The 14243-nt window shown below is 38.8% G+C and overlaps 1 protein-coding gene across 1 annotated transcript; it reads right to left on the bottom strand.

The window, feature by feature from the left end:
* Positions 1-440: 440 nt before the first annotated feature.
* Positions 441-13008, bottom strand: brdt (bromodomain, testis-specific). The gene is made up of 19 exons (XM_032571260.1): positions 12778-13008; positions 11373-11510; positions 10668-10803; positions 9246-9367; positions 8791-9141; positions 8586-8714; positions 8189-8386; positions 7939-8117; positions 7537-7823; positions 7266-7425; positions 7088-7188; positions 4622-4674; positions 4370-4544; positions 4161-4231; positions 3356-3416; positions 3139-3257; positions 2453-2646; positions 2142-2361; positions 441-1150 (listed from the first exon to the last, which is right to left on the bottom strand). The coding sequence occupies exons 1-19, from the start codon at positions 12982-12984 to the stop codon at positions 1085-1087; spliced, it is 2967 nt and encodes a 988-aa protein (XP_032427151.1). The 5' UTR covers positions 12985-13008; the 3' UTR covers positions 441-1084.
* Between the last annotated feature and the right edge of the window lie 1235 nt (positions 13009-14243).

The raw sequence follows: 14243 nt of genomic DNA, 5'->3' as shown, positions 1-14243 counted from the left end.
TGTAAAAAGAAGAGGCTGCACTCAGCGTTCAGTGAATTCCTCTAACATTAAAGAATGCCACATGGTTCACAGAGATAATCAACGTTTTGAATCAATAGCTACAGGCCTTCATGACTTTAGAGCTCAGCGTCATGTTAACAAGAAAAGTGTGTAGATTGCTTCCATCGTTGAGCACTTGCATCCAAGTCATATTCTTCACGGTGATTGACACGTCTATAAAGCAACTCGTTCATAAAGACATGGATTAGCATGTTTGAAGCAATTGAAAGGCCATCAAAGAGTCCTGACAACCAGATGTGAGCCACATCTTGTTGTCCAACATCAGTGTGTTACCTCAAAATGCATGTCTGAAAGATTGGTAAATTTGTGGTCAAAGAAGAACTTTGTGGAAGCAAAATGTAAATAGGGTATCAGACTCAATCATTGGTCGGTGTAGACTGATTAGTGAAAAATAGCTTTATTTTGTTAATTAAAAGAAAACCTTTTTAAACATATACAAACATCTTGGAAGATCTGCTACTATTGTTCACGACTGCAGCACAGTCACAACTGTATGTATGACCAAACAACACAGTGCATGTATAGTTAACATTGTAATAATAGCCCAGCAAAAAGCTGAAGTAAATCTTTAAGCTGGGAAATCTTTTGAACCCTACAGTATTCCATTATTCTACATATTATTACTGTAATGCAGGAAGGTATGATGCACTCAAATCTGCATTTGCGAAAAAAAATTAAAAAATTATTGTAAATCTCCTGAAAGGAATCAATTAAATCCGAGAACTAACAAAACGTAACATTTCTGACAAAATGCAGTAAACTGTCAAAGGATGAACAATAATGTAGTAAATGTGAGTTCAAATAATAACAGTACTATAAACATTTTAAGAGTGCGTTAGTGCAAATATCAAATGCTAACAGAAGGTCGGATCTATTTGCATTTTTTCTTTTACACCTCCTCCCATAGTTTAACCTTTCAGGCTTTAGGTTTCTTGCCTCAAGCCAGAGAGAGCATCTCACAATGTTAAACCTCATGACAACTGAAGATCTTTGAGCGTAGAGCTTTGGTTTGCAGCTTCCTTCTTCAGTCCAGGCCAAGTTCAAATGAGGTCATGATCTCCCGCTGCATGGTCATGTCAATACAAGACATCTATATAAAGAGAAGAACAGTTAAAAAGTTATGTCAACGGCTGCACCAGGGTTTCCCCCAGCAACTGGCTTAAACCCGTTGGTAGCGGCGCTAGGCGCAGTCCACCAGATGATCATTAAAAAGTTTAAAACAAAACGTTAAGTTGACAGGAAATTTTGGAAATAAAAACAACAATAAAGGAAACACAGCAGTGGCCTAAATAAAGCTAGTCTGTGTGTCGTATAACCAAATGCCATCATCTTTTTAAATAGATAACTGTCTTCTAAAGCTCACTGAAGCTTTAGCAGAAAATAGGTAGAGTCAAAACTTCATAGTTAGACTGGGTGTGAGTAGGACCGCAGCAGAACGGCAGCTCCATGTATTGTCAGAGATTTTCAATACAACGGCGATCGTCCGGTTGTGTCTGCCCTTACAGTCTACTGATTGGACAAAAATGCCCTGAAATCTAGCGGCTAGTCACTAATAAGATGTACATAACATACAAACTGCATGTCATTTGCGCCAAAATGTGTTTGTTTTTCTATTTTCTCATATTATATACTTCACTGTGTGTTCAGATTCTCAACCCATTTGCACCAAGAAAAAAAAAAACAAGTAACGGATGCCACCAATTATGGTTTGGAACGAGGCGTTAATATGCGTCTCAGTATTGATACTAGCAGCTTTGATATTTGATGTGTACATTGTTGCAGTTATTCTCCAAATTGATAAATAGAGGCGAAGAAACTCTTCGGAAGCACCTGCCAGAGAGATCGATGGCTCACGAATTTCAATACTGTAAACTGAGCTTAGCCTGTCTTTGTGATCACTGTTACTGGTGTATAAAAAGAACAAAAAAAACAAACAACAAAAAACACTTAAAATAAAAAAACTAATTATGTTTAGCACTGGTCAAGTAAAGCCTGGTGGCCTGCCAGGCTTATAACACACTGGGGGAAACCCTGTGATGCAGGGAAATGTTCCAGAGTGAGAAACGGAGCAGTGTACTAACAGCCTCCCTCCTGCGACGCTCCTGCTCTTTCCTGCGGGCCAGCTCTCGCTCTTTATCCACAGAAAACTGCTGGATCTGGGCCTTCGCTTCACTTTGAGACCTCGGCTGCTCCACTCGTTTGGGAGCTTCCAACCCGGCCTCCGGGCAGATGCTCTCCAGCAAATCTGGATCCTCTTTAATCTTCTCACGAGGTTGCTCCGTTTTACCCAAAGCTGGAAAGCTGAAGGAGACAAACTCTGAGTCACAGGAACACGAAAAACAACTAAATTAGCTTAAACGTGGAACAGAGATTGTGTTCTTTCGGCGAACACCTGTTCTTTTCAACAGGCTCCATCACTCCGTTTTCATCCAATGCTTTCTTCTTTTGGGCTTTCTCCCGTTCTTCCTTTTCTATGGCGGCTTTGCGGAACATCTGGAAGCTCTCTTTAGAGGCCTTGATAGCAGCTGGAGTGACCGACTGCCTCACAAGTTTTGCCCAAGACTCTGCATTTTTCAAGAAAATTTCCTGACGAAGAAAATTGACAGAATTAGTCAGAAGTTTGCTTCAAAGGGGCATCATATGTTTTCCAGGCACATGTTGCCATTTTACAACACAATCAGGTAACGACATTACCTTCAGTTGTTATAAAAAATGCTGTGTATATCAAACATTACGTAGAACAAATGTGACTTTCTAATTTAATGCCTTGAAATAGGGCCTTGGTCTTTAAAAAATTAAAATAAAATCACTGCTATTTTTTTGCATTTCAGGAAATGATCACAACATGGCTCCTCTATTAAGAGTTTAACAACGTTTTTAACCAGCATTAGATACTTTTAACCAGTATCTAAGTATCTTAGATACTTTTGAGTATATAAGATACTCAAAAGTATCTTATATAATGAGCTCAGCATAAGCACAGTTCCACCAGGTGTTTGCTAATTGCTGTTGGCTAGTCTGAAGGAGCTGAGTAGGTTAGGGATAGTTTCATCTGTTCTGGTTAGGGTTTTTCCCAACCTTTTTGGGAATCTGGAATTTCTCCTCTTCAGTAGATTTACTCGTGGTCTGGCTGAGCAGTAGCTCGCTCCCCTGACCATCAGGAAAATCTTCAGGATCCCGGAAATCCGTCAAATAAACTTCCAGAAGAAAAAAAAAAAAAAGAAGAAGGTTTTATATAATATGTCACTAAACTGACAATAGTGACATCAGATCATGTGTTTTTAAAGGAACTTACTGTCACCCATCTCTTCCTTGAAGAGCAGTGGACTGTCAGTGAGAGGGGACAGCACTGCACCCTGATACAGGAGACATTTGGGTTTTACACAGAAACATCCTGATGCTGAACACACAGGCTGCTCTATGGAGAAACTATTCTATTCTTCACAGTTAAAGCACATTGCAAACATGTTATTATAATGCAAATGAAAAATTTACAGTTGTAACAAAAAGTTTGTATACACTGAATAAAGACAATTTTTTTTCCCCATTTCAATGATAAGAAAGACTAAAATTTTCATTTTAGGTCAGTCAGAATTGCACATTTTTTCCTATTTGCTAAATGTCATAATTATGAAAGAAAGAATATGTCAGATTTATTTATCAATGTCTTTAAAAAAACCTAAAAGTTTCCATGCAGAATGATTTTGTCTCATTAAACAATGAAGGATCATCACATGATGATGATGTCATGGCTTTGGAAACGTCTAATAGGTTAAAAAACAAATTTGTTTTAACTGGATAAATCTCTGACATACAGTATCTTCTCAGTATTGTGGCATTGAGCAAACAGAAATCATTTTGGCAGTTCTAACCTAAAACAAAAGAAGTATGGCCCGATTCAACTTCAGACAGTGAGACTTTATTCAGTGTAAAACCAGTATATGTCTGGTTTTAACTGTAATGATAGTTACCTGGAACCAACCTTGGAACCTAGGTTCAAATGGACTTCAGAAACGTCAGAAATTATTTAGAAATTAAAAAAAAAAAAAGGCTTTGTAAGAACCTGGCACTGCTAAGTTCTTCCATTTTGTGAAGAGTACCTCAAATCTGGCAGCAGCCCAGTCTGGCAGCGCTCCAGGAGAGGCCATGGGGGATAAGAGCGCAGACAAATCTGCCAACAATAAATTACAGCGTGTCGAACACCTTTACTAAAATGTTTACTTGAACGTACAAGAGCTAGATCAGGCCTGAAGCCAGAGTTGACAAATCAGGTAATTCCTCCTAAAAGCTCGGGGAGCCACAGATTTACCTTGCGGGGACAGAGGCAGCTCGTCGTAGAAGTGGCCTGGGATTTGCGGTGTTGGGTCGTTTTTAGTTTCTGGAAGCGTGGGCTTGATGGGGTATAAGGGATGACGGGTTCTGATCCAGGCCTTTGTCGACTGTCTGATCTCCGATACCCGCTTATTGCTGAGATTGTGGGTCACCTTTAATTGGAGGATAAACATTCATCACTACTACAATATGCAAGTTGTAATCCTAAGAGGAAAACGTGTGCTTCTACCTTTTGGTGAACTTTTTGACAGGGCTCCTTAGACATTTTCTTCAGTTTTGGCACTGTTAAAAAAAAAACAACAACACATAAATCAAGCTTTTCAATCTGCTAGGCTAAACATCCGATTATTTGTTCTTAATATTTTGTCTTTATTCAACCAGAAAGTCCCAATAAAAATCAGAAATCTGCTTAACAAGAGACATGGCAAAAAAAATCAGAACCATGTCAAACAAATAAACGTTTGACAAGCAAAACTATGCAGCTGATCGACATTTCAAAAGCTTCAATAACACAAACTGACCTTTGGTCGAAACTTACTCCTGCTTTGAGTGTGTGTTTGTTTACCAATCTACCATGGCCCAATATGCCATCGTAAAGCCCTGATGTGCTCTCAGAGCAGGAGTAAAGCAGAAGTTTTAAACTTCAATCTCTTCCATCAATCACAAAAAGGAATGCCAGATCTCTTGGCAGTAAGACGGCCACAGCCTTGAAGAGCTAATAAACACTCAGTCATGCTCGTCAACGACGGATGATCTATTCCATGACATGCTAATCTGAAAGATCTCTGCAGCTCAGATACTGAACAGTCTGTATAATCTATTAGCAGCTCACCACTGTTTTTGAAACAGTCTGGATTCTGAAGCCAGCTGATATGTGGTTGAGCTACACAACTCTAATGCATTTCTGTTAATATTTGTTGATTGTAACCAAGTCTACACTTCTATTGTTGCAACATATCAAACGCTACAGGGAAATAAAACAGCTTACTTTCAGTGACCTGAATAAATCAGGTTAAACATTTTGTCAAAGCTACAGGCAGGATTTCTTGTCCAGAAAAAATACAAAAAATAGATGTGAGGGCAAGCGAACACGAGTCCCACCTTTACTGTGTAAGCAACCACAGAAACACTGGACTCCTCACCCAGGCTCAGTCAACAAGCCTCACAATAAACTTAAAGAAAGCCAAATTAACATGACATTCATGACAAGGTTTTTATGGAAAACTTTCTGATCCAAACTGGCTAGCCTTCACCAATTCCTGCATGTTTTCAGCAGTACATTGGATCACAGTGTTAATCTTCAGGGATTACAGGAGTAACTCAACTTTTGCCATACTTTGCTTTTGTTTTTCCAAATTAAACAGAAAACACAATCGGTTGTTCAAAACTTTTGAGGGACTTGCAGTAGGGAAATCATGTGTCATTTTTCAGGTTGTTCCCTGTCACTAAGAATGTGAGAGACAGAATCTAAAAACATTTAAAAATAATCCAGAAAAAGTCATTTTGTGAGCCTTTTAAATAATTATTGCATTATTTAAGGAGTTTATTTATGCACCTACCAACTAGCATGGGAAAAGGTCACAAGGTCAGATGAGACCAAAATAAAACTTTGTGGGATGAACTCCACCAACACAACCATGGTAACCATGAAGCACAGTGGTGGAAGCATCATGCTTGGGGTGTGCTTCTCTGCAGAAGGGACAGGAGGACTGCACCGTATTGAGGGGAGGATGGGTGAGGTCATGTATCGCCATGACCTGAAACCAACAGCAAGTTTTTGGAGGGAGCTGAAACTTTGTGTTGCCTAGGCAACAGTCCAGAAACCTGAACGTTCTGGATAAGAGCCAAAATCCCTGCTGCAGGGTTTGACAATCTGGTAAAGAAGCACTGGAATAGTTGGAATTAAACAAAAGTTTCCGTTATGTATATTATGTTCTATTTTATAAAATATGGTACTTATTTTGTACAATAAAATACTAATTATGCAATGTGTTTTTCTGCATCTTTTCTCCTTTCGAGTCCATCCGTCACAGTCGAGGTGTGACTATCATAAAAATTACAAACCTTTGAGAATTATACATAGAATACCTTTTCCACACAAATGTATAACTTGCAAATTGCTGTGGGCAAACCATGTGCATTACTCCCACCTGGTGGTAGAATTGCATTATTGCAAGTACCAAAAACCTCAATGAAAAGCTTTCCATAAGTCATATACTTTCACTATCCAACAACAACAAAAAGGTTCATCACTAACTTACAGCTGACTAAATATATCATCCATAGACTAAAAAAAAAACTGTCTAAAGAAAGAAATTTAATCTGAGTGACACCAAATAAATAACATAAAAAAGATAAAATGTGAGGGTTACTTATTGTAGTAAAATGGACTTCTAAATTAATTTGTTTTTTAAACAAAAAAAAGAAACGAGAATGTGGATTAGATGTCAGATAAAATAAATGTTCTTCTGGTGTGAACAAATTTATCTGAAGATGTGATCTTATTTGAGTGTGAGGTAAGTAAAAAAAATCTAAGTGTTTCACAAAAAGGTATACTAAAAAAGGAAATTTAAAAAATGGGAATGAAGATGAGTTTCCAAACTTCTTGTGGGTGTAGGCAAACTGAAAACTGTTTAACAGTTGTGTGAATCTTAGGTGAACCAGCCCAAAGTAGAGGACAAAGTGAGAAGCCAACCTGATTCAGAGTCACTGCCGTCACTGGAGCTGGAGCTACTGTCACTGCTGCTGCTGGAGCTGAACGAGGAGCTGCTCGTTTTGCTGAAAGGCGACTGGCGGCTGTTACCGGAGACTTCAACTTAAACACAAAAACAATACAACAAAAAACGTTTTAATATCTCAGAAAATCTCAGTGCCTCAAATTAGGAAGCAGATCCCTGAAACGTATTGACCCAATCCTACCCAGTGGTTTCTGTTTCATCAACATGTTCTTTTTGTTGCTCATAATTGATTTCTTTCCACCCTCCTTTGTTTTTTCACTCTTCAGTCCTCCTTTGGGGATCAACAACTTTTTTTCTAATGCAAAAAACACAAACGCCTTAAACAGTCATTTAGCTGGAGAACAGTATGAAAAACAAAGACTGGAGGAGTAAAGCTTGAGCAGTAGAGGAGGTGAGGTGTTCTTACTGTTTCTGCTGCTGTTGCATTTACTGAGACTGGCAGCAACAAACTGCTGCAAGGCTCTGAGAGTGGAAGCTTTGAGCTTTTCAAAGTCCACTTCCACCTCCCCGGATTCAGCCGTTTCCAAACACGTCTCCCTGCTCTTGATGAGGTTCAGCATCTCGATCAGTTTTTTACTGGGTAGCTTGTCGATGTCTGCCTTTAGCTGCGTCTTCTCCTGGTTACTCAGTGGGACTGAAACGACCTCGCTGCACTTGGCTGGGACTCCGGGATTGTGGGGTTTCACTCCATGCCTGCAAATGCAAAAAAAACAAAACGACAACAAAAAAAACAAAACAATTACAGTTTATCTTGGGCTAATACTAGCTGTAGGGTTCAAAAACCAAACTCCATTTTTGTGACACTTACAGAGAGGTGCTTTTGCATTTCGAAATCATTTGCACTATGGTGTTGTATTTCGCAGAAATGTTCTTCAGTCGAGAAAGGCCCTTCTCGTTGGCTCGTTTTTCCTTTTTCAGCTTCTCTTTTTTCTTCGGCTTCAGAGGCTCTTTGGTGAGCCGCTTCAGCTGATCGCTGACCGCTTTCAACTGCCGAAATAACCAGAAAATGAGGAAAATTAGGCGAAAATATATTGCAGTTGTGCTTGTGTGATGCCAACCTTCTCTTCCAGATGAGCCAGTTGCATGGCAACCTCATCTGATGACCTCTCTGACTCAGAGGAGTTGTTGCTCAGAGAACTCTCAGAGGTTGAGGGACTTCCGACTTTGTTCGACTCCTGGCTTTCAGCACACTGTAGAGAGATGGAGCATCCTTCTGGTTTTTGGGGAATGTTCATATAGCGGGCTTCAAAAACCTCCTGTTGAAATAAGAAAAAAAAAAAGTTTGCACAAAAAGGGGAATGTGTTTGTGTGATCATCTCTTTTTGGTAGCAAAGTTTCTTGGGATTAAATTGTATACTTTTGGAAAGCATCTTTATGTCCCTTCAAACTGGCTAACTAAAATTAGGGTTTAAATCTGCTGCTCTCACCCTAAACTAGACAGGAAGAGCAGCATACCTGCAGTTTTTTGGCCATGTAGACAACATCATGTGACGGAGGATTGTATCTGTAGCAGTTTGAGAACATTAGTCGCACATCAGCAGCAAATTCCTTGGCGCCTCCGTACTCCTGCTGGTCCATTTTTTTCTAGAGATTAAAACTTGCGTCAGAACAGACTGGCTTTTGGAACGCTTCAAATATTCTGACGTCTCGGTAGCTTTACCTTGATGGTGCTCAGGTCCATCGGCTGCTTGATGATGTCATGGTAGTCGTGGAGCCCCAAAGCCACTGCATCCACCGGAGTGTAAAAGGGCCAGGCGTAGGCGTAGTGCCTCTTGGACAGCATCTCTTTCAGGATGTTGTTGCAGTACCTGAGCTGCTCTGGCATTCTGACCCTCTTGTCCTCAAAAGCAGGCAAGTCCTTCTTCGGGGGCTTGATGGGCCGTCCGTTGCTTGTTCTGAAGAACAACGTGCAAGGCACTGAAGGTTCCTCATCTGGGGAGACCTCACTGTTTGTGAAGACGGAGGTGGCGGATGTTGCAGAGTCGGCTTTCCGCTTCAAGGTTTTTTTAATCTGAATATTCAGACGGGAGGGGAAAGAGATGAGCTCTGTGTGTCGTTCACTGCAGCATGCAGACACATTCAGGATACAAGCCACATGAACAAATCAAACCTTACTGTTGTGTGTGTTTTTTCAGCGAGTAGGTTGGGTGGGTTGATCCGACTCACATCGGGAGGAATGACCATCACCATCTGCTGGAGAAAAACGTCTGATATACCAGACTTCTGCTTCACTGCATCTGCTTCAGGTGGGGATTAAAAACACTCGCATGATCTGGGAAGAACTTTACATGTTATACAGGTCACTGCAGTTACTGGAAGAGTCTGCTACGGGATAAAAACAGTACTTTATTTTATGCCTGAAATGATTAATCGGAATGACTCGGCTATCGACAAAATAATCAACTAATTTGGTAATTGGTTAATCGTTAACTGCAGGATGCGGAGTAAAGAAAAACGCCAATTTTCTGAAAGAAAAGAGAGTAGTAATTAAACATGTAAATATATCAAAGTCTAGACATTTTGCATTCAAGTTAAGTCTGTTCTACCCAGGACTCCTAAAGTGGCATAGGTTTAGCTACAAAACTTCAGTTCAAACTAAACCTATACTAACAAAACTAAAACTTGAGTTTGAAGTTAAAAAAAAACAAAAACAAATCTAAAGCTGCAACTTTTATTAAAAAATACTTTGTTACACATTTGTTTAAAGTGTCACTATGTTATGACAGTAACAACACAATGATCTGTGAAAAAAAAAAGTGGAGCTCCTCTGCCTTCTCCCATTGCAAAACAACTAATCAGAGCCAGGAGGAGGGTCTTAGTGCCGTCAATCATGCTCGTGTGCGCTGTTGAGAATAAATAATTCTGTGTTTTCCTTCTATCTCTTTTAGCTAGTTGCAAAGCTAAAGCTAAAGGAAATGACCTGTTAGGAAACGCCCTCAAAGCCAGGCTTAAAGGATATGACACACTAGGGAACGCCCTCTTTAGGGCATAGCTTAGATAGAGGCTAACAAAGAGAATGGAAAACTTTTGTTTGATGCCATTTTGTCCCGCTAACTCCTAAAGGTAGCAAGAGAAATGGACCAGCCATATTTTGGTATGAATAAATGGAATTTATGAATTCAACTCACTGACTCTTCTTCAACCTCATGCATCAAGAACTTAGCATGGAGAATGGATAAATTCTCCACAGCGCCTTCCTTCTTTTTTAAGCTGCGGATGTGTCCTTTGGTACAAATGATCAAGTGTTCACTAAAGGAGTGCTTTTACTGCAATAGGCAATGTTAGGCAATAAAGTATTTCATTTAAAAAAGGAATTTAATTATTTGTTTTTATCTTTAAATGCATTTCTAGTACAGTATAAAAAAACTTCAATGAAAAATTTGCAACATTTGGCAATTTCTTTTATCTGATTAATCAGAATAATTGATAGATAATCATTGGTTGCAACATTGTTTTTTTTGTTTTGTATAAATGTGCAAACTAAAAAAAAACAAAAAAAAACCGAAATCCACATGAAATATCCAATTTCTGAGTCACCTGTATTGTTTTTCTTCATTTTCAGTGGTTCAAGCGCAGAGACTGTAGTGACCACCTCCTCCTTTTGCATTTGTGACAATTTCTGCAAAAAGGCCTTTTCCAAGGTTTGGGCCATAAAAACAATATCATCTCCAGGCTGTGGAAAGAAAAGAAACAAAGGAGAAAGGGTTACTGACTTTAGCTGTAGAGCTACAGCATGTCTATTTAAACAATCAAACATCAAGTGAACAGCAGACTACATTTGTTTACATGCAGTTGAGCAAGAAACTACTTTAGATTTAAAGATAACCAAAAAGAAAAAAAGAATGGTTTCTGACAGGAAATGACAGGCATCTCCCAGGAGGCTAAATGTCCCTGGAGTGCCATTTCTGAAGATGTGAAGACATCTGAAATGAATGAAGACAACTTTAATAGCAGACCAACCTCCATCTCCTGCATGTTGAAAATCATTTATCACTTTCTAAGCAAGCAGAGGGAAAGCCTTTATCTGCATTACAGCTAATTAAATACTTTGTACAGCGGATAATGAGCCATTCATTTTATTGAAGTCTTTGAGGCTGGAAGGCCTTATCATTCCATTAATCTCCATCTAGCTGGCCAACTCCAAAAGAGCAATATTGATTCCAGTCAGAACAGACATGTTAAATTCAGCTAAGGCGCAGGAAAACAAACATAGCAGTGTGTCGCATTCCATCGTGTTCTCACCTTGTTGTACATGTAGCAGTTGGTGAACATGGAGTTGAAGTCTTTTACACACTCACTTGCTTCCCAGTAATACCGGTTCTCTAGTCGCTTCTTGATGGTGCTCAGATCCATAGGATATGTAATAATTTTATAATAATCCTAAAAACATACATAAAAAAAGCCCACAATTGAATAACGTTTTGTTTTTTAATCGAAGACAACAAGTGGATTACAGTACCTTGCAAAGCCATTCAAACCCCCCGATGTCACAAGACAACCAGAATACTGACTGGACTTCGTGGAGATTTTGGGTGACAGACCAACACAAGTAGCACAGAATTGAAGTTAAACTAAACAAAACAATAACATTTGCTTTTAATTATTGTTGGGGTTTTTTTACTACAATAAAAAAAACAAAAAAAACCTAAAAAACATTTGGAAAGTGAGACATACATTTACGTCTGGCTCTCTTTACTCTGACACCCTTAAAACAAAATTCCTTAAGTAAAAACCTCCATAGTCATATAAAGACAGTTACAAAGTCAGCCTTCCATCATCTGAAAAACATTTCCAGTATTTTTCTTCAGGTGACTAATGTCCCAGCAAAATCCGGTTCTGCTACGCATCAGAAGCAGAACCAATCATGGAGAAGCAGCATTCAGCTTCTATGCACCACAAATCTGGAACAAACGTCCAGAAAACTGCAAAACAGCTGAAACACTGAGTTCCTTTAAGTCTTGACTAAAAACCAATCTGTCTAGAGTTGCTTTTGACTCCAGACAGGTGCCACTGGAACATTGACTAACATATTTGATGTGTATTGATTACATACATCAATACACATCATTGTAATGTAATGTATATAACTGCTTTCACAATCTGTTATTGTATGATTTTATGATGTGAAGCGCTTTGACCTGCCTTGTTGCTAAAATGTGTTGTAAAAAATAAACTTGACTGATTAAAGCATAGAACAGTCTTGGAAGAAAACTTGTCATAGGCAGTAAAAACAAGCTTCACCTTGTAGAAAGAAATGTTTTGGTCACAGCACACCTGTGAATGGGGAAGTTAAAGTCCAGACCTAAAGCAGATTATGAATTTGCGCTTACATGAACAGGTGCAGTGAGATTAAATTACACACAAGCTAAAATCTATTTACTGATTCATTCACTCCTGAAGAGACTTTGTTCCATTGGACTTTCTTCAAATGGATCAATTTAAAAGAACCTGAATGCACATGTACACCTTAATTCACAGATTTATTCTTTTTGGTCAATTTCCCCATACTTTATAAATATTGTGTTCATCCATGACAAATTCTAAAATAAAGTTTGTGCTTGTAAAAAAAAAGAAAATATATGAAAAGTTTAACGAGTTTGAATTCTGCTGCATCAGTCAAACACCGACTGACAATTGAAGCACTTACTGGAAGACACAGCGTTACAGCATCGACGGGCTCGCGAAACGGCCATGAATACTGATGTTTCCAGAGCGCTTTCATCACCACCTTCTCCAGATACAGCAGCTGATTGGTCAGGCGCCCGGGCCTCCTGGGATTTACGACCTCTGGTGGAGGCGGGTTCCCGCTCACGGAGGGGCAGGCTTTCACATCAGCCATCCTGTTTAAAAGCATTGATGGGACGAGGGAGCCTGGAGAACGCTCTGCTACAACGGAGCGCTCATCACACACCTTCCTGATGAAGAAACAAACCTAGTGGTCAGTGCGTCAGTCACAAGTAAAATATGAAAGTGAACACACACCAGAAACTGGCATTTTCTAAATTTTTCTATTAAGATTAAATGGCTAATCCAATATTGATTACAACTAAACCAAGATTTCAAACAGCTCACCTGGTAAAAGTGATTTCTGTAAAAGAAACTCAGCAACATATAAGGGCTACAGCAGCACAAATATAGATTGTGTCGCTGTGCTATAAACCATGAAGATGCACAATTCTGTGCGCTCAGAATTGTTCAATAGTTTCGTATTTTTCGGTGTTCATCAGGTGAAAGTATTATTTAGTAATCTAATGTGATAGTCCGGCTGCTACACCGACCTCATTTCCAGAAGCTGACTAAAAAGTTGCTATGCAAAGAAAGCAATTAAAAAAAATAGCACAAACTGAAAAAAGGGTCACCAAGTTAAGCAATACAAAAATTTACAAAATGCATGGTTTAATTGTGCATAAAAACAGGCTATTTTGAACATATGAAAAGTTTTAATGTTCTTCATGGTAAGTAATTTGCAGGTTAAAAAAAATATAAGTTAATGTCTCCAATTAAGACACTACACTTTCAGTAAGTCAAGTTAGAATAATATTTTTATTCCTGATAATTCAAAGTCTAAGGTTTACATGAAATGAAAGCAAGAACAAATGATTAAAGAATGAGGTGAAAACTGGGCCTGGACAACACACTTAAAGGTGAAGATAACACATTATAAGAGGAAGGACTTCTGCTTTCAGAGATGATTCTGTTCAAGTGAAGGACAATACTGAAAAATATTTTCCACCTTCTAGTGGCCAATCACAGGAGCTTGTTCAGTGAAAGACCCCGTCGGCAAACATGCAGAGCACGCATCACAGAAAATAATACCCACCCGAAGTCATTAAACTGTGCACAACGTCATCCCAAATAAATTTGAATATTATGAAAGAAAAATCTATACGTTTTCTCATTTCAAAAAGTGAAACACTTGCGTCAATTTCATGTTTTGCTACTATAAACTTTTATTCGCCGATTGGGGTACCCTTCTAACATATTCATTCTTTAGACATAGAGCAAGAATATAATAAAAATATTGATTAGTTTCTCAAGTTCTTAAACTCAGAACAATAATAATAATTTCTTCTGGGAAAAACAAACAAACAAGGGGCAGCTATAGAACCAATA

This window comes from Xiphophorus hellerii, chromosome 9 (assembly GCF_003331165.1).
Source record: "Xiphophorus hellerii strain 12219 chromosome 9, Xiphophorus_hellerii-4.1, whole genome shotgun sequence".
Taxonomy (NCBI): Eukaryota; Metazoa; Chordata; class Actinopteri; order Cyprinodontiformes; family Poeciliidae; genus Xiphophorus; species Xiphophorus hellerii.
Note: the sequence above shows the minus strand (reverse complement) of the source record. Positions and strands in the feature narration are given on the sequence as shown.